General features: G+C 47.3%; 8 protein-coding genes across 8 annotated transcripts; 5 read left to right on the forward strand and 3 right to left on the reverse strand.

Moving 5' to 3' along the window:
* The first annotated feature begins 382 nt into the window (after nucleotides 1–382).
* LY89DRAFT_180777 (allergen Asp F3) lies at nucleotides 383–1,778 on the forward strand. Its single transcript, XM_018205609.1, has 3 exons — nucleotides 383–867; nucleotides 1,036–1,238; nucleotides 1,349–1,778. The coding sequence occupies exons 1-3, from the start codon at nucleotides 744–746 to the stop codon at nucleotides 1,520–1,522; spliced, it is 501 nt and encodes a 166-aa protein (XP_018077745.1). The 5' UTR covers nucleotides 383–743; the 3' UTR covers nucleotides 1,523–1,778.
* Nucleotide 1,779: 1 nt separating this feature from the next.
* Nucleotides 1,780–3,259, reverse strand: LY89DRAFT_680144 (glutathione S-transferase). Its single transcript, XM_018214021.1, has one exon. It carries the CDS (start codon nucleotides 2,788–2,790, stop codon nucleotides 2,035–2,037), a length of 756 nt encoding a protein of 251 aa, XP_018077746.1. The 5' UTR covers nucleotides 2,791–3,259; the 3' UTR covers nucleotides 1,780–2,034.
* An 884-nt stretch (nucleotides 3,260–4,143) lies between these two features.
* LY89DRAFT_680145 (NADH dehydrogenase, alpha subcomplex, subunit 2) lies at nucleotides 4,144–4,847 on the reverse strand. Its single transcript, XM_018214022.1, has 4 exons — nucleotides 4,607–4,847; nucleotides 4,384–4,490; nucleotides 4,282–4,314; nucleotides 4,144–4,233 (listed from the first exon to the last, which is right to left on the reverse strand). Exons 1-4 carry the CDS (start codon nucleotides 4,690–4,692, stop codon nucleotides 4,175–4,177), a joined length of 285 nt encoding a protein of 94 aa, XP_018077747.1. The 5' UTR covers nucleotides 4,693–4,847; the 3' UTR covers nucleotides 4,144–4,174.
* Nucleotides 4,848–4,869: 22 nt separating this feature from the next.
* Nucleotides 4,870–6,089, forward strand: LY89DRAFT_680147 (UPF0041-domain-containing protein). The gene is made up of 4 exons (XM_018214023.1): nucleotides 4,870–5,274; nucleotides 5,342–5,357; nucleotides 5,535–5,671; nucleotides 5,761–6,089. The coding sequence occupies exons 1-4, from the start codon at nucleotides 5,051–5,053 to the stop codon at nucleotides 5,939–5,941; spliced, it is 558 nt and encodes a 185-aa protein (XP_018077748.1). The 5' UTR covers nucleotides 4,870–5,050; the 3' UTR covers nucleotides 5,942–6,089.
* Nucleotides 6,090–6,414: 325 nt separating this feature from the next.
* LY89DRAFT_180988 (uncharacterized protein) lies at nucleotides 6,415–10,258 on the reverse strand. Its single transcript, XM_018205610.1, has 3 exons — nucleotides 9,340–10,258; nucleotides 6,719–9,289; nucleotides 6,415–6,666 (listed from the first exon to the last, which is right to left on the reverse strand). The coding sequence occupies exons 1-3, from the start codon at nucleotides 9,845–9,847 to the stop codon at nucleotides 6,533–6,535; spliced, it is 3,213 nt and encodes a 1,070-aa protein (XP_018077749.1). The 5' UTR covers nucleotides 9,848–10,258; the 3' UTR covers nucleotides 6,415–6,532.
* A 1,202-nt stretch (nucleotides 10,259–11,460) lies between these two features.
* On the forward strand, nucleotides 11,461–11,951 carry LY89DRAFT_663840 (CBP4-domain-containing protein; the record flags this gene model as incomplete). The annotated part of the gene is made up of 3 exons (XM_018212728.1): nucleotides 11,461–11,510; nucleotides 11,576–11,760; nucleotides 11,809–11,951. The coding sequence occupies 3 exons, from the start codon at nucleotides 11,461–11,463 to the stop codon at nucleotides 11,949–11,951; spliced, it is 378 nt and encodes a 125-aa protein (XP_018077750.1).
* Nucleotides 11,952–12,841: 890 nt separating this feature from the next.
* LY89DRAFT_713869 (uncharacterized protein) lies at nucleotides 12,842–13,857 on the forward strand. Its single transcript, XM_018218084.1, has 3 exons — nucleotides 12,842–12,860; nucleotides 12,915–13,205; nucleotides 13,260–13,857. Exons 2-3 carry the CDS (start codon nucleotides 13,099–13,101, stop codon nucleotides 13,789–13,791), a joined length of 639 nt encoding a protein of 212 aa, XP_018077751.1. The 5' UTR covers nucleotides 12,842–12,860; nucleotides 12,915–13,098; the 3' UTR covers nucleotides 13,792–13,857.
* Nucleotides 13,858–15,767: 1,910 nt separating this feature from the next.
* On the forward strand, nucleotides 15,768–16,308 carry LY89DRAFT_728149 (uncharacterized protein; the record flags this gene model as incomplete). Its single annotated transcript, XM_018219237.1, has 2 exons — nucleotides 15,768–16,226; nucleotides 16,276–16,308. The coding sequence occupies 2 exons, from the start codon at nucleotides 15,768–15,770 to the stop codon at nucleotides 16,306–16,308; spliced, it is 492 nt and encodes a 163-aa protein (XP_018077752.1).
* Nucleotides 16,309–16,320: the final 12 nt, after the last annotated feature.

A 16,320-nucleotide genomic window follows, 5' to 3' on the forward strand; every position in this document is an offset into this window, starting at 1 on the left:
TGACAGTCTACGCCTTTCGATTCACGCTTTCGAGTCAGAAGGGAAGGTACCTCGACGACTCGATGCTTCTCCGCGGATTGAGTGACAGCCCGCTCTTAAGGACTTCCTCAGTTACCACACGAAGACTCCACCTGTCACTATGCTCATGTATCTCATAAGCATCTGCACCTCCGGATCATCGTTTACAGGGACACAAATCCCGAGTCGTGAAGAGTTTAACGAGCCAGCCGAAAATCCCGATCACGTTCTGTTGCTGACTTTGCATCGAAGTTCCAGAGATGTTCTAGAGTGCTGTTGTAGTCAGCCAATGAATTAATGACGCCATAGCGGGGGCATTCGGGGCTTTACATTTCTCATCGGTCGCTCCCGAGACAGTGAGTGAGAGGTGTTTCAAGATTGCAAATAATCTCTCGCATCTTGCAATGTCACACAACCTTTGCTTACTGAAAAGCAAATAATGGCCCGAGTTGGCCAATGGCAGTCTATTGTACAATAGACTGATCGTATCTTGTGTAAAAAAGGATTGCGGCGTGGCGAATGAAGTGGTAGTTTTCGTTTAGTCAGGAACAGTCGGTAGACGTGCCTAGACTTCGACCCTACTATTTAGAAAGCTCAGGGTCTCCCATAGCTCCAACAATTCACTTCTATCGTGAAAATATCTTCGCTATAAATCGACTCCTTTCATCAATCAGTTTTCTACTCAATCACTCTCAGCAACTCGAATCAACATATCTCAAGTAATAATGGCAGGAATCAAAGTCGGCGACAGTTTCCCAAGCGGGGTAGTCTTCAGCTACATCCCATACACTGCCGAAGCTGCTGGAATCACATCCTGTGGTATTCCCATCAATTACGATGCTAGCAAAGGTTCGTAAGCTTGCGTTTCTTTTTTCTCGTCTTCCTATTAGTAGCTACCTTCTTCTCACTCTGGGCTTATTCACCACGCCGCATTGCATGGAAATGCCCGAACCCCACCAACTCCAGCTATCGTTGCTCCGCAGACTCGGTGTTCGCATGCTAACGGCTTCTGAATAGAATGGGCAAATAAGAAAGTCGTCCTCTTTTCCGTCCCAGGTGCCTTCACCCCAGGCTGCTCCGCGAAACATCTCCCTGGCTATATCGAGAACCTGGCTGCATTGAAGAGCAAGGGCGTTGATGTCGTGGCTGTGATTGCATACAACGATGCCTTCGTCATGAGTGCGTGGGGAAAGGCCAACAACATCAAGGGTGATGATATCGTACGTTCCTTCCTTTCGACTACTAGCTCGGGTTTCCCACTTGCCTCCTGCCTCTTTTCCCAATCCCATCACAAGAAGTCAGGAACAGTAGCTAATTTGTGCGTCTACAGCTCTTCCTCTCAGATGTCGGTACAGAATTCTCCAAGAAGCTCGGCTGGACCATGGGCGAGCGTACCGCACGATATGCCCTGATCATCGACAACGGCAAGATCACATATGCGGAGAAGGAGCCTGGACGTGAGGTCAGCGTCAGCAGTGCAGAGGCTGTTCTTGCTAAGCTCTAGAGAAAATTGGGAGAAAGGATATAGAGTAGACTGCGATACTTTTGCTTTGAGCCAGTTCTTGAGATCCCCGCTCCGTTAGCTAGATTAGATCAACGATAGGATGATTTTACGACATTTTGAGTTCTTACCTTGTGGGTTAGAGGCTGTAAATTTCGTCTCGGGTCGAAATTATCTTTCGTACTGAGGCTTAGAGTGACTTGAATGGTGTCTATGGTGTCTGCAAGAACGCTCACGAGAAATAGGTCTTGGTCTGGCGAAAGGCTTTCGTGTGTATAAAGTTATATATAGAGAAAAAGAGACACAGAGACTAGTGTTCTTCTCCGGATATGATAATTCTTGAAACGATGTTCGTCCATTTACCACGGCATTTCATGTACCTGGCCTATACCAATGATCACTTTCCAAGCGCACATCTTTCCCTCTGCTCGATACACAATCTAAAACAAAATGAAATAAGACGGCATTCAGTCTTCTCCAACACAAAAAGCACGTCTGCACCTGTTCACTACCCCTCACTTCTTCAGCGGCAACATCTCCACCTCCGGCCCCAGCGGGACAATCGTCCTTCTACTCGCCTTCGTATACCCCTTCTTAATCGCATCAAAATACGTACTCTTCCTAAAAGCCCCCCTCGTAGCCTCACTCTCATCCCAATACAACCTCTCATACCACTCCTGAATCCTGGGGTAATCATGACGGATCATCTTCAAATTACACATGAAAAGCGTGTGATACCCGACATCGAATCTCGCTATGGTAGGATAGAGTCGAATATCCGCTTCCGTGATATGTTCTCCAAAGAGATACGGGCCGTGGGAAGAAAGATGCGTTTCGATGCGGTCTAGAGCTGAGAAGAGGACGCGGACGTTGGTTTCGTAGGCTTCTTGCGTGACTGCGAAGCCGGTCTTGTAGACGCCGTTGTTGATCTGATCGTAGACCCAGGTGTTCATTTCATCGATTTCCTTCAGTAAATTCTTTGGCAAGAATCCCCCGTTGGGCTTTGAACTCTCTCGTAAGCTTTCAGGAAGCAGAGAATCAAATTCCGAGTAAAACATTCTGATGATTTCAGAGGATTCATTGGAGACAATTGTTTCTTTCTTTTTGTCCCAGAGAATAGGAACTGTGTAGCGAGCGCTGTATGACGGCTCGGCTTTGAAGTAGAGCTGGGAGAGACGTGCGAACCCATAGAGGGGGTCGACAGGATCGGTGCCATCGCGGCCGGTGAAGGACCACCCTTCCGGGAAGAGTTCCCAGTCTAGGACGACCATTTGGATGATATCTTCAAGTCCTTTTAGAGACCTCACGAGATTTGCTCGACTGGCCCAAGGACAGCCATAGTTGATGTACAACACCTATATCTAAGTTAGATTGAGGAAATCTTAATGGTATGCATATGAGTTTACGTAGCGATCTTTCTCAGGAGGAAATTCAGCTCCTGGTTTGGACGAAATTGATGATCTGAATGATGAAACTTGACGATCGAATGTCCCATTTTTAACTGGCAATTTGGAGAGATCGTCCATCTTGTTCGCTGCTGTTGTTGCCATGATGCTGAACAAGCGCAAGTTATTTTGTAAACGTCTCTAAGTAGTTTAATACATAGGAAGAGAAGTGCAAAGTAAGTACTTCGTGAGGCCAGACAGGGCTTGATATATCAACTTGAATGAGCACCAGCTTCGATATTCCCGTCAATGATTCTGATGAAATCAGAAGGAGGTACTGTGATTGGTTGTGAACTGCGTATCGCGATCTCATGGTGGAGCGGGGTTGTGCTAAAAGTAAGCTTTGCTTAGCAATATGCAGATGCTGACTAATAATGGGATTCGGCGCTCATATGAGATCCAAGTAGCAGATTTCCATTCAGGCTTCGATCCTTTTCATGGCCCTTAATTCAAGGTCGGTGAAAGAGTCTATCTGTAAAATTCAGGGCTGTAGTGCCCGGATGATGTGTCCGTGATGAAGGATTGAATACGTCCTGAAAGATGGACATTTGTTGCTGTTAAAATTAAAAGTACAGCAACCAGTAAATAAGATCTGATTGCCCATCTAAAAAAATCACGGGCCGGGTAGTTGTATAAGTTTGAGGAGAATGAAATTGAGCAAGACATGCCCGGCAGATTAAATTCCAGCTAGTGTAGTTGGCATTGATCAACTCGAATCGACCATAGTGTTCATGGTTTTGATGGATTGATAGCATCGGTTTTGATGGATGAAGTATACCGGTGAGCTCGCTTTTGGCTTTAATAATTCCAGCATCAGTCACCGCTCTATATATGCCATTTCAGTTACTAATAGACTCTGTTGCGAAGAACCATGCATCGTCAAAGGAAAGAATTGTGTGAAGAGCTATTCCGGGAGTACAATTTCAGGTGCTTTGATGATGTCCTCAAATGGGCAGAATGATCTAGGCCTAGGTAGACTACCTTGAACGGAGGTAAACTCGGAGCGTTGGGTTGTGCTGCGAAACAGAAACTCAGCCAAACAGAAAGCATACAAAAGAGAAAGCAAGTTGGAAGATAAGTATAAGAGGACATAGCCAAAGGGCAGGAGGTGGGCAGACTTCCTTGAAGAGGTATCCGCATACGTGCTTCATTGCAGTCTAACCGGCTCCAAACATATATGTACACTGCGTCCTCAGTCACCGGTGAGGTATCATATTCCAGACTTCACCAATCCTGTGACTCTCTCTTCTATCTCCTTGTCTGACAATCCTGCGTTTGTTTAGCCTCTGTTCCAAGGTACTCTGATATCCAATTCACCTGATAATGACTCGCTCTTCTCCTTTCCGAACTCTGTAGGGAGTCAGCATTTCATGCTAACATCAGACATGCTAAATGCAGTCCTTGAAAGCTTTCACTGACCATATCTTGCATACACCCTCGGTTGTGTACCAGCTGCTTCTCGGAGCATAATCGGTGTGTGTGGATTGTTCTTCTTCATGGTTGGGTAGGCGCGTGCAAGGAATGATCTGTAAATGTTGTTAGCTGAAGTCGTTTTAAGGCCAACGCCAGCGCGTATCTTGCGAAATACTTCGTTGGACTGGAAGTCTTTGAAGCTCAGCAGGAGTATATAGAGAACCCGTACCTTGTAGCACCACTGTGTTCTCCAGTCTGGCAGAACAGAAACCGCACCTCCTTCAGCGTCTGCGAGAACGCGTATTTGCCCGACATCTTGACTCTTTTCTGCAAGGCGTTGTGGTTCAGTTGAAATTCTTTCTCTGGACACCAACGAGCAATCAGACATGAAGCTGTCGTTAGCTTGCTGCACAAAGTATGCATATGTGGCGCTAAATATTTGTGCACCGCACAATCTTAAGTCCGATGCGAAACCAAGAAGTCGCCGTGACCCTCCGAACTCAACATTTCAAGTTCAAAGCTTATCCAAAAACCACCCATTTGGAAGTTCGACGTCTTCCTCACTCCCCTCTCCCCTCTTCTTCGCACCCTCCGCAGAGTCTCCGGACGCTCAATTGCTAGCAGACGAGCGAATATCTCAGCGACTTGGAACAGTATCACAAGAACAGTCAGAATGCCCTCCACATCAACACTCTTCCGCGCTGCGCGCCCGGCTTTCCGATCGCAGCAGTTTTTCACTTCTCAGCAAGCACAGGCACAATTGTTCCGAACGACGAGAAGCAGATTTCAAAACTATGGGAGCAAGAGATGGCAAAGTACGGCTGCGCCGGCTGCGGAACAGAGCTGGTTTAAGAGGATGTGGGATAGTCCTATTGGAATCAAGACTGTGCATTTCTGGTGAGCTGAAATCGAATACCCAGGAGGGTTATCTTTCAAAGAGAACAATGCTAATTGTGACGGTCAGGGCTCCTGTTATGAAGGTATACAAGAATCTCAACTTCCCCCACCTCCGGTCCGGAGTCATTCTCAAAACATTACTCTACGAGATACACATCCGATATTTGAGTCATTTTGATGAGGGAATTTGTGTCCTAGACTGGCTTCAGTAATGAACGTAATCTGCATGAACACAATGGCTAACAAACCTCGTACAACAGTGGGCACTGGTCATCGCAGGCATCGGTGATTTTTACCGTCCCGCAGAGAAGCTCTCCCTCACACAAAACGTCGCCCTCACATGTACCGGCCTAATCTGGACTCGCTGGTGCTTGATCATCAAACCCAAGAACATCTTGTATGTCTCTAGTCTTCATATCTACCCCTCATATTTGAACCCCCAACTACGAGAACAACAAAAACAAGCAAGGCTAACACAATCCCCAGGCTCGCAGCAGTCAACTTCTTCCTCGGCATCGTCGGCGTCGTACAAGTCTCCCGCATCGTCTCCTACAACTACAGCCAAAAGGGTAAAACCGCTACCGAACAACTCGAAGAAGCCAAGGAGTCCGCCGTTGATGTCGCAAAGGGAATCAAGAAGGACGCTATTGAGGTTGTGAAGTCTTAAGTGACCCACGTTTTGAGAGCAGTAGGAGCAGGGGAGGAGGGCTTTGGAGGACTTTTGCATTGTGCATGCTTGCATCCGGCGCTTTACTTCTTGACACACCAGGGTGGGAGTGGAGGAAGATGAAATGAATGAAGGCTACGAAGGCGAGCATTGTACCATTACACGATACCGTAGCTTTGCAATGGAATTTATCGCTTTAAAACAATTGAAATCTTGCACCACTTTCTGGAACGTTGAAATAGTGAGACTTTACCAAACTAACATTAAAGTATCAAAAAGCCCGGGAAGAAATTGATCAGATCATAACAAGTCTTCCATTCATTTTATACGCCTCTACCTCTGCCGTTTCTTTATAAACGGCAATGAAGTAAATGCTAAGACGCTCAACAAAAAGGACCCATCCTACCCATACATAAATTACAAAATGCCTTCCATTCATCCATTTATCTGAGATGCCTGCTCGGGGGTATCTATCTCTACTTCTTCTGATCCATCATATCCTGGAAAATATGGGACCAGCCCTAAGGTGGTATCGTGCGTGGTTCTTCGTCGCTTTGTACAAGACATCATGTTCATCTAAAGGAGTGTAGATCACATCACAGAGCATTCCCCTTCGTTCTGCTTCCCGACTTTAGATCTCGAGATGCGTTCTCGCTTCGGACCAGCTTTCGCTCCTCCGCGCTTTAGATCCTCGAGACGCTCTCTGGCTTTGGGGAAGTTTTGAGCTGGGTTGAAGTCAGTTAAGATCTCTTTCAAGGACAAAGGATGATGACTTACCAGCAGCCCTCCAATACCACCTCTTCGCATCCTCCAAATTAGCTGGGGCACCAATACCAACTTCAGTAAAGTATCCCATAGCATACTCCGCCTTTGCGAGGCCAGCCATAGCAGCTTTTCGTGCCCAGAGATAGGCTTCTGTATCGCTCTGTTGCAGCACGCCTTCTGAACCGGTCAAGTACCAACCAGAGAGAGCAAGTTCAGACTGATGCTCCTCTTGAGCTGCAGCACGAGAATACCACATGATCGATTGTCTAGGATCAATTGGACAATTGAACAATCCATACTCGAACGCTGCTCCCAGGCGGAATTGAGAAAACTTGTAACCAAGATCGGCGGCCTCAACGAAAAGTTTGAACGAGTAAGCTTCATCTCGAACCAGTGAGTTGTCAGCACTCTGAGGTTGTTCGTACAGCAAAGCCAATTCGTGGACAGCGTGAGGGTTCTCGGCATCAGCGCGTTCAGCCGCTCGTTTGAGCCATCCGACTGCTTCTCTAGGGTTCTTGGCCTGGCCGAGAAGTCCTTTGAGAAGGATCATGCCCATTTTGTACATGGCTGGGGTGTCGCCTAGCATAGCTGCACGCTTATACCATTGAATTGCCTTCAAAGGGTCTTTACGAGTTCCTCCGCCCTCGTCATTACCTAGCTCACAGCAAACAGCTGTCCGATATGCAGCTGCTGCATGACCAGCTTTAGCGGCTGATTGGTATAGAGTGAATGCTTCCTTGTTATCCGTTTCAAGACCGAGAGCACCGCGACCATAGCAGTCTGCTAGGTAGAACATAGCCTCTGTATTCTGCGCAGCAACGAGTTTCTTGAGCATCTTATGAGCGTCCATAACGTACTTCTCTCGGGCTTTGTTCCGTGCTCGTTGGTCTTGAATCAAGGGGGCGAGAACTTCCGAAGCTTCAACCAGCTTTTTGACAAATATCATTTGCGTTGCTTGATCTCCGTTGGGATTGGCTTTGATCATCGTTCTGAGTCTTTCGATTTCTTCAGTTGTTACTGGTGGAGCAGCAGGCTCTGCAGGTGCTGAAGCAGCTAGGACGGACTGCTGAGAGGGCATTTGTTGTTGCTGAGGCGAAGGTGCTTGCTGAGCGGCTTGGGTTTGCGTTTGAGGTGTGGCATTATTGTAATTACGGACTGGAGGAGGTCTGTTCATAGCTTGATTTGCGACGGTATTAGGTATGAGACCAGCACGAACAGGGGGTGGATGAGAAGGTAAACCATCTTGTGGTGATTGCCTAGGCATAGTCATGGCTCTCGGGGTGCCTCCGTTTGGCCATGGACCGTTAGGAAGGCCTCTGAAACCACCTTTTGGACCATTGGGCAATCCAGCTCTACCTTCTGGAGCTGCAGATGCGCTCCGTGGGGGCGGTTGGAAAGTGTTTGGTGCGGGAAGAGGCTCTTCATAAGATCCATATCCTTGTTGAGGGCCACGTCGGTCCATCTGAGGTTGGTTGTACTGATTGTCATAGCCGTCATCAGGATAATTTTGCTGAGGATATGCATTTGGCTTAGGAGGCGCATCACCAGCCATCTCAAAAACAGCAGCTTGAGCTTCCATTCTACCACGACCATCAGGGTGAGCTTGAACAGGTTTGACTTGCTGATATCCAGTTGGTTGTGGCATGGGAGGTCGAATATGCTCATCCATGGAGCCTCCTCTCCTCCCAGTCACAGGCTTATTGGCAAGTGCATCGAAGTCGGGCAATACTGTTTCTGCAGATTGCGGTGTCACTTGCTGCCTTGGATCTGGAACGTCATAGTACGAATCGTAAAAGTCGCTAACACTCTCCCCACGGCCATGCGAATACCCCGGATTAGGTGGTGGTCCACGATTACCATTCGCGTATGGATCCATAGGTGGCTGATTTGGATATTGTCGCTGTGGAGGCTGACGGTTTCCAGAGCTAGTTGAAGGTCGAGGCGGCATTCCACGTCCAACAGGTCCATTGTACGGCGCACTTTGGCCAGGAGCTTCCATTGGAGCAGGCATTGGAGGAGCTCGTCCCATTGGCATTGGCGCTTCATTCGGCATTGTCATACTTCTGCTGGGAGGTCCAAAATTCTCTCTTGCCGGTGAGGCCGGACCTGGATATGCGCCTCTGTCGTTGAAGCCAGGCTCGGCTCCATAGCCATTCTGTCGAGGCGGTCCGTAGCCTGAATTTGGTCCAGGTGCACCTCTGCGTTGCTCCGGGTAGCCTTGCTGGGGTGGTCCTTGAGGTGGGTACTTTCTCGCTGGCATGTTTCTCTGACTATCAATTGAACCTCGTCCATAGTCTTCTGGCGCTCTCCTCTGACTGTCTAATGAAGGTCGACCATAATCGTCTGTGGGAACTCCTCGTCCATTATACCCTTGACTGCCCTTCCCACCTTTCCCTCGAGGCTGTTGGGGCGGACCTCCAACCTCCATAGCTGCCATCTTTTGCAAAATTTGCTGTTCTTCAGATACTGAGGTCTTCTTCTTGGCACCAGGAAATGTGGGGAATGGATTGTCCCAAGCAGCTGTGTCAGGGGACAATGGCGGGGTCTTCAACGGTTTTCGAGGTTGCTGACCTTGTCCTCTTGCTATGAGAGTGTCAGTTGTGTTTGCCATGATACGCGACTAATTTGCTTACCCCCAGGATCAGAAGTAGCCGCTCTCTCCAAAGGCGCGGGTCTACCTCCTCTACCGACGGGACCACCATTTGGATATCCTCTGCCCTGGCCTCCACCTCTCTGATCATATCCACTTCGTGCGCTGTCAGCTGTCGGCGGTCTTTGCATTGGTCCACCTCTTCCGCCTCCTCTGGGCGGTGGCATCGCGCCCCTCCCCACATCATCGTAATAGTCTTGCTGTGGAGCATAACCACGGTCTTGTGGAGGGTAACCATTGCCTCGTCCACCTCCATTCATGTTATTATCGTAATACCCATCGTACTCTTGCGCATAGCCTCCATTATCGTAGCCTTCGTATCCATAGCCGTCCTGAGCATACTGGTCGTATTGCTGTGGGGGATACTGTTGTTGGGGCGGCGGAGCCTGATTATATCCTTGAGGTGGTCCAGGACGCGGAGCACCTCTAGTATCAGCTCTGCCGTTATATGGGCGTTGAGGGGGTTGATAATATCCTTGGTCATAAGCCATGTTTGCTGCTCCAAGTCAAGTATCTGGGACCCGAATAGCCCGAGGAAACCCTTTTGGCGCCCCGATATTATCTTGAGAATGAATCTGTCTTCAGCCGCGGCAGAGAGCCAGCCATGAAAGGAAGAGGCGCGGAAGTCGCTGTAGGGGTTTTCTTATGCTGGGATGGAGAATACCCGTTCGAATAAGACGTAGGATCGACCTCGGCGGCTGATGGTTCTCAAACGTTTCGAAGGAAAGGAAGTAGTGGCGTTACTGTAGTACCAGCTGAAAGGAGTGTGAATGAAGCTCTTATTGAACACAAAAGAGAGAGGCTCTGCGAAGTCGAATGGAAGTATGGAAGTTCGTGTTGGTGTCGGGGACTGAGTGAGATGGGTGTGGATCGTCCGTGTCATATGTGGGGGGCGCGGTGCTATTGATCGAGGCTGTACTGTAAGTTTGGCCTGGCCTGGTCAGGCGAACATGCAGCCGTTGGATATTACTCAGGACCACTAATAAATGTGAATGATGTTCCTTCACACGAGTCTGCGCTCAAAGTCTATTGATTCTCACACGGTCTCAATACGAATTTGCGCTTGGACTGGAGCATGAGGATTTAATTTTGAACTTTGTATCTTTTCGTCGGCATTGAAAAGGGTTTGAAGATCGGGTCCTGTTTACTGTTCGGGGGCTTAACTCACACGTCTCAAAATCAGCATGGGGTTTCGATAATGTCAGGAACAGACGCATTGGGATTGGCTGCCGATGACATTGTGGTTCCATCCATTCCCTGGGTACATGCAAAGGGGGCAAAGCAAACTACTCTGATAATTCAAACAACAGTACATAGCTGCACGCAGCACAGCGAATAGTGGTGCCAGTAAGCTTGGTGGAATGCAAGTCGCAGTCGAACGCTACGATTGAGTTGACTTTCCCTCCTTTTCTGATGGAAACGAACCGGGAACAAGCCGGCGGTTTCTCCTCAGCTCGCAAGGAACCTGCACCAACATGGAGGCTATAGCGGAGATGAAAGACCAGATGGCCCAAAAGTGCATAAACACTCAACAGCGAGATTAGACGCAGCAGTTGAAAGTCTTGAGCTTGTCTCCGCAGGAGGGGACAGTAGACAGCTGCATCAGTGCTGATCCATCTGCTGTTGCCAAGGACGATCTGATTCTCCTCGTCGTCGTCACAACGTGTCAGGAGACAGGTTCGTCGGTATCCTGTTAGAAACCTTTTTATAGAGCAGCGTAGCGATTATCGTGGTACTTTGACAGGACAGGACAGGCTTGAGCCGTTGGGACCATTCGGGTCCGTTGACCTTGTTGCATTAGAGTGGTAAGTACGTTTCGCTCCCTGCCAGCCCTGAAATTGCAGATCCCGAATCTCGGATTGTTAGGTGGTGTTCCGGTTGTCTCTATCCCGGGAAACTTAATATGCCGCCACACAGACACAGCCACACAGACACAGCCACACCAGATGAACCAGCCACACCTGCGAAATATCGACATCATTGAACGTTTCGAAACAATCCAAACCGCCATTATCCTGGGCAAGCTGAAAGTTTGGCCAAAGATCTTGGACACGACCTCTTCTCACGTCACCCGCGTCCACTCCTCAATCGTCATCCCGCAACAATGCCTCCAAAGACGTCGAACTGGAGAACGGTGGGCAAAATGGTAGCCGCGTGAGTTCAATCCTCCCAGAGTTCGTCCTTAATCCTAGTCAATCATGACACTGACCCCTCTCCAGCGGCGCGGTGTGCTGTATTGGAGGCCCGGCATTGGTCATTTGGGTCACTCCCTCAGAAGAAGAGCTGTTCTCGAGGTATAATCCGGATCTGCAGAAAAGGAGTTTGGAGAATAGAATGAAGAACCAGGAAGATTTCGATCATTTTGCTATGAAGCTGCGGGAATATTCCAAGTCAAACAAGCCAAGTTAGTTGGGGATCCAGTGCTGAAGAACAATTACTGATGAGTGTATAGTCTGGGAAGCTGCGGCAGATGACGAGAAGACCACTCGAGATGGCAAGATTGCAGAACAAGTTAGAATATCCGAGGAAATAAGGGCGAGAAAGGAGGAGATACGAAAGGCCGGAATTAGTGGGGTGCCTGGAGGAAGCTTATGATGAGGTTGAGTTATTGGTAAGATACGATACGAAACGAATGGTTGTACAACATGTTTGGCGTTGCGATAAGTGGCGGTCAATTGATAGCCTCATCCTTTCATACAGGAGGTAGGTAAGGATCTCATGGAGAAGCATCAAGCAAAAGTACCTCCAATTGCCCGTGCTGGAGACGCACGTTTGCGAGAGGAGGCAGAATTTTGATGGTCGAATCACCCAGCTCATGAAAGAACAACCTAACCCTATGCCATATTCTCTCACGACGTTAGTTTCTTTGCTGAAATATTCTTCTTGTCTTGGAGGATTTGTACACTAGGCTCTGTGATAGTCTTCAGGTGGCTCCTCTGGTGTTTGGCGCAACTTGCTACCCCTCCCGTTGTGATAGATCAATAGCTCCTGTCCTTGTCTTCCACACTCGCAAAATGATTGCTTCCCTTGTTCCGAACATATTGTTCTTGACAATGCTCGCCTTCAAACGACACCTTCTGATGGCCGTTCGAAATGACCTATGTTCATTCATTCTCCGGATTCTTACGTCTACTTTACTGAACTTCTACCTTGGTATCTGGCTCGACGCTGCGTTGGCAGGAGATCCGACGCCTTTCAAAACTACAATATTGAGACTTTATGGTCTATTCTACGATCCGATACTTAGGCATTTGGAGGCTGGTTCTATCCCAATCGCAACTTGGGAATTCTTATCTACATACTTCAATGTAGACTCCAATTTTGCTACAACCTTCATAGTTCTGTGCTGGATTCCGTTTCTATTCGCCTTGGACGTCGGTTTTAGTGATCACAAGAACAGCCTTCAACTCCAGCTGAATTCATCTCTACGAATAACCTTTCGTGAATCTCTCAAACAAGAAAGTTACGCGATCTCCAAATCAGCTATTTTGCCTACATTATGGGGTAGCTACTCCAGCTCAATCATACAAAGCAAGATGGCGCTGACGAAATCAATAGGCCGCCGATCCAAGTTCAGCTTGTTGAAACTCCCACCTGAGCTTCAACGCATGATCTTGACACAAGCCATACAAATCTGCCTGCTATCACAGCACTATCCCCAGAAACAGACTCCAAACACAATCTCTTCAAAGCTCTTGAAAGATGTCCAGCACTCCACAATGAAGCTCTTAAACTTCATCATATGCGAGCAACTCTCATTCTCGACCTCGATACCCTTTTTACACTCAGAAGAAACCCTGTACTTTGGCATAATCTACATTTGATCAAGGCCGCTTCGATCTCTCTATTGTAAGCTTCTACTCCTGCATTCCACGACTTGAAACAGTAATTAATAGTGAACAGTTCAATCCAATCAGGCGAAGTTGACTGCTTTGCCTGGAATATATGTAGAAACCCGAGATTGGTCAAGAGGGGCATTTACTGCAGAACATTCGCCGGGGCAGAGACAAAAATGCTGGCTTATAGAAACATGCTTCTCAAGCGAAAGCGCGACTTCGAAAACTTTTCTTCGCTCAAGGAATTGACATTCGAAATCCTCGACCAGAATGTCAATGCAGACTTTTGCTTCAATTTGATCCAAGACTGGGTCCAGAACTCCAAGAACCTCAACACCTTGAAGCTCCGGATCAGACTCAAGTATGGACATTATGGAAATCCAGCAACAAATACCAATCCGTTTGTTCCTAACAGACGATCGGATCCTGGAAGGAACGAGTTGGTGCAGAGAGTGAGGCACTTTGTCTCTGCTGATCCAAAGAGGGAGACTTCTAAAGCCCAGAATAGCATCTGGCTCACTGTGATAGATTTACAGTTTGTGGGGGACGAGCTGGGTATGACTTTCCATGTTAATCATGCCAATCTCAGGATGGGCTGAAAGAACAAGGGTAATTTGGCATGTGGGTCGCAATGTTTGGGATATCAGGAAGATAATAATGTAAAGGTCTAGCACAATCATGAAGAACCACATTGATACAAAATGGAGCTTAGTGAAGAGCAACATTAGTTTCTCCTCCCTGTGATTAGCTCAAAGAGATCTCAAACCATGAAGCCTCGGCACAACACCATGCAGCAAGCTCCAATTGCTGTAGACACCTGTCACGTGAATACTCCAGCCTTCTTTCCCACACTCGCGATGTAGCAAGAGGCTCAGGAGAACAAATCTAGTTTATGTACTATAAATCTCAGGGTTGTAGCATGCCTCGGTAAATTGCAAGCCAGTCAATTCTGCAACATTCTTGCAGAGGTCACCCTTTCAATTCGAGCCATCGATGCGAAACTTCAATCCTCTTCAGCGTAGACATGAAGATGCTTTGTGAGCAGTGATTTGAAAGTCCATTATATCTGTAAAGATTTGGTAACAATATGTCAGCTTTAAGTCAATGTTGACAGATTATCCTTTCGAGTAAAGAGCGTTCAAGATTCTTACGGTGAAGTTTCCTGAAATCTGGACTTTCCCAATGAAATTAAAGAAAGACCCAATGACGCGAAGTGTTTGAATGGCTTCATAGTGAAGGCTTTCCCAAGCTGAAGCCGTCCTGCCGATATGGTTCTTGTCAACGATATGTCAGCTTCGGTCAGTGTTGACATATAATCCTCCTTAGCGAGGATCGCTTTGGCATGCTTCGATGAACTCTTCATAAAGGCTTTCCTAAGCTATTTCGTTTGATCCCAATGTTGTTGGGAGTAAGTAATACATATCAGGAATGAATCAAAAATTGATAGAAGCTAACATTCTAGTTTTAGCTGAGTCTACGAGGTTTTGGCACAAATGTCCGGCAGCTCGCTTGCAAAGAAAAGGCCAAAATATCAATAAGTCCGTTAGAAGTCAAAAGCAAAAACTCAACCACCCGAGGGTGGTATCCAACACCATAGCTAGTATGGGGTTTAGAGGGGGAAGTCATGAGTTATTCGTATTTCAAGTACTCACGAGAATATTAGAGGCACGATCACTGTCGCAAGCGTCTATATCCTGGAGGCCGCTATCTCAGAGGACATTACAAAAAGTCTGCTTATTTAACTTTATATGGTGTTGAAGAATGCTAAGGCTATGATTGGTGGAAGGCTTTAATGTGGTTTTGGCGACCGAGGAGGTGAATGTGAGTAGATCCTTTCTGGTGTTTTGCTTCTCGCTTCGACACACATCATGGCAAACACGAGCTTCGCATTTAAGATTCGTGCTAAGTGCATTAGAATTGCAACAATGAATGGACCGAGAGTTCAAAGATATTTTAAGCATCCTTACTACCGGGAAAGCTCTCAGAGTATGAAAGCATGTTTCGGGAAAGTCAAAGTACAGCACCACGAAACGCTGTATCACTCTTTTCCTAGTACGTCAAAATTGACAGTGAAGTCAATTCCCATTTGCACTGCTTATCATCTAAATACATGACCTGAGCTACACAACAGACAGGAAGGAAAATAAAAGCTCTTCCGTGTAGGTATCCCGATGACAATCAATATTCGTAACTTCTATTTAGGTAGCCAATATCTACAAACGTCAAGAAGAGTCTTGGATTGAGATCAGTGAAGAGGTGTACGATAATTGAGGCTTGTAGTGAGGATGATATAGAGATTAGCGAGCGATGGTGGAAGGTTACAGAAGAGGTAGTCGCAGATTGAGGGCATTGAAGAGGAGAGCCGCAAGCGAATTTCGAGAACAAGGATTTGATTGGCCTGACTTCCAATATTTCAACCTCGTCTCGCTGACCTCTGCGAGAATCACCTATTCCTGACCTCCAGCACCCTCATTTCCATGACATTTGGAATGCTACAAACTCTTCCATGCAAGGACAATCCACAATTATTGAGTCACACCACACTAAGTTATATCACTAGCATTAGATTACCACGATGGCCTCCGTTGAAAGCTCAGAAAATATCAGAGCAGAGCTGAACGAGTTCATCAGCGATTCCAAATCTCCAGTTCCAGTTTCACCTCCAAATCAACAATGCCCATTGATCATACTCTATGGTCAAACTCATTTGGGAGCTCCCTTGCACCACATTCAGTTGCGGGAGATAGAGGCAGGTCGAGAAGCTCCAGAGTTCCGAGCATGCGAGGTTTTTCTCCGTGGGACTATACAAGGACACGTCCTCTTCCGGATGACTATTCATAATTCCAGCTTGAGAGACTGCACTCTCATCGATTGTACTATCTACGGGGGGAAGATTGAGACGTCTCAGCTCACAGACTGCCGTACTCGGAAGAAAGCTCTGGGCGAACACGATACTTCGTTGACAATACCACTCGTCTCCTGTTGCAAAATCAAGGGTGGCAGCGCGGACTATACTGAAATGTTCAATTCGACCGTGAATAGGGTTGGTCCAATTCGAAATTGCGTTGTTGAGAGTAGTTTAGTCATCTATTCTCTCCTCTTTGAAAGCACCCTAACCAGCTGTGGTC

Source organism: Mollisia scopiformis, assembly GCF_001500285.1.
Source record: "Mollisia scopiformis unplaced genomic scaffold LY89scaffold_2, whole genome shotgun sequence".
Classification (NCBI taxonomy): domain Eukaryota; kingdom Fungi; phylum Ascomycota; class Leotiomycetes; order Helotiales; family Mollisiaceae; genus Mollisia; species Mollisia scopiformis.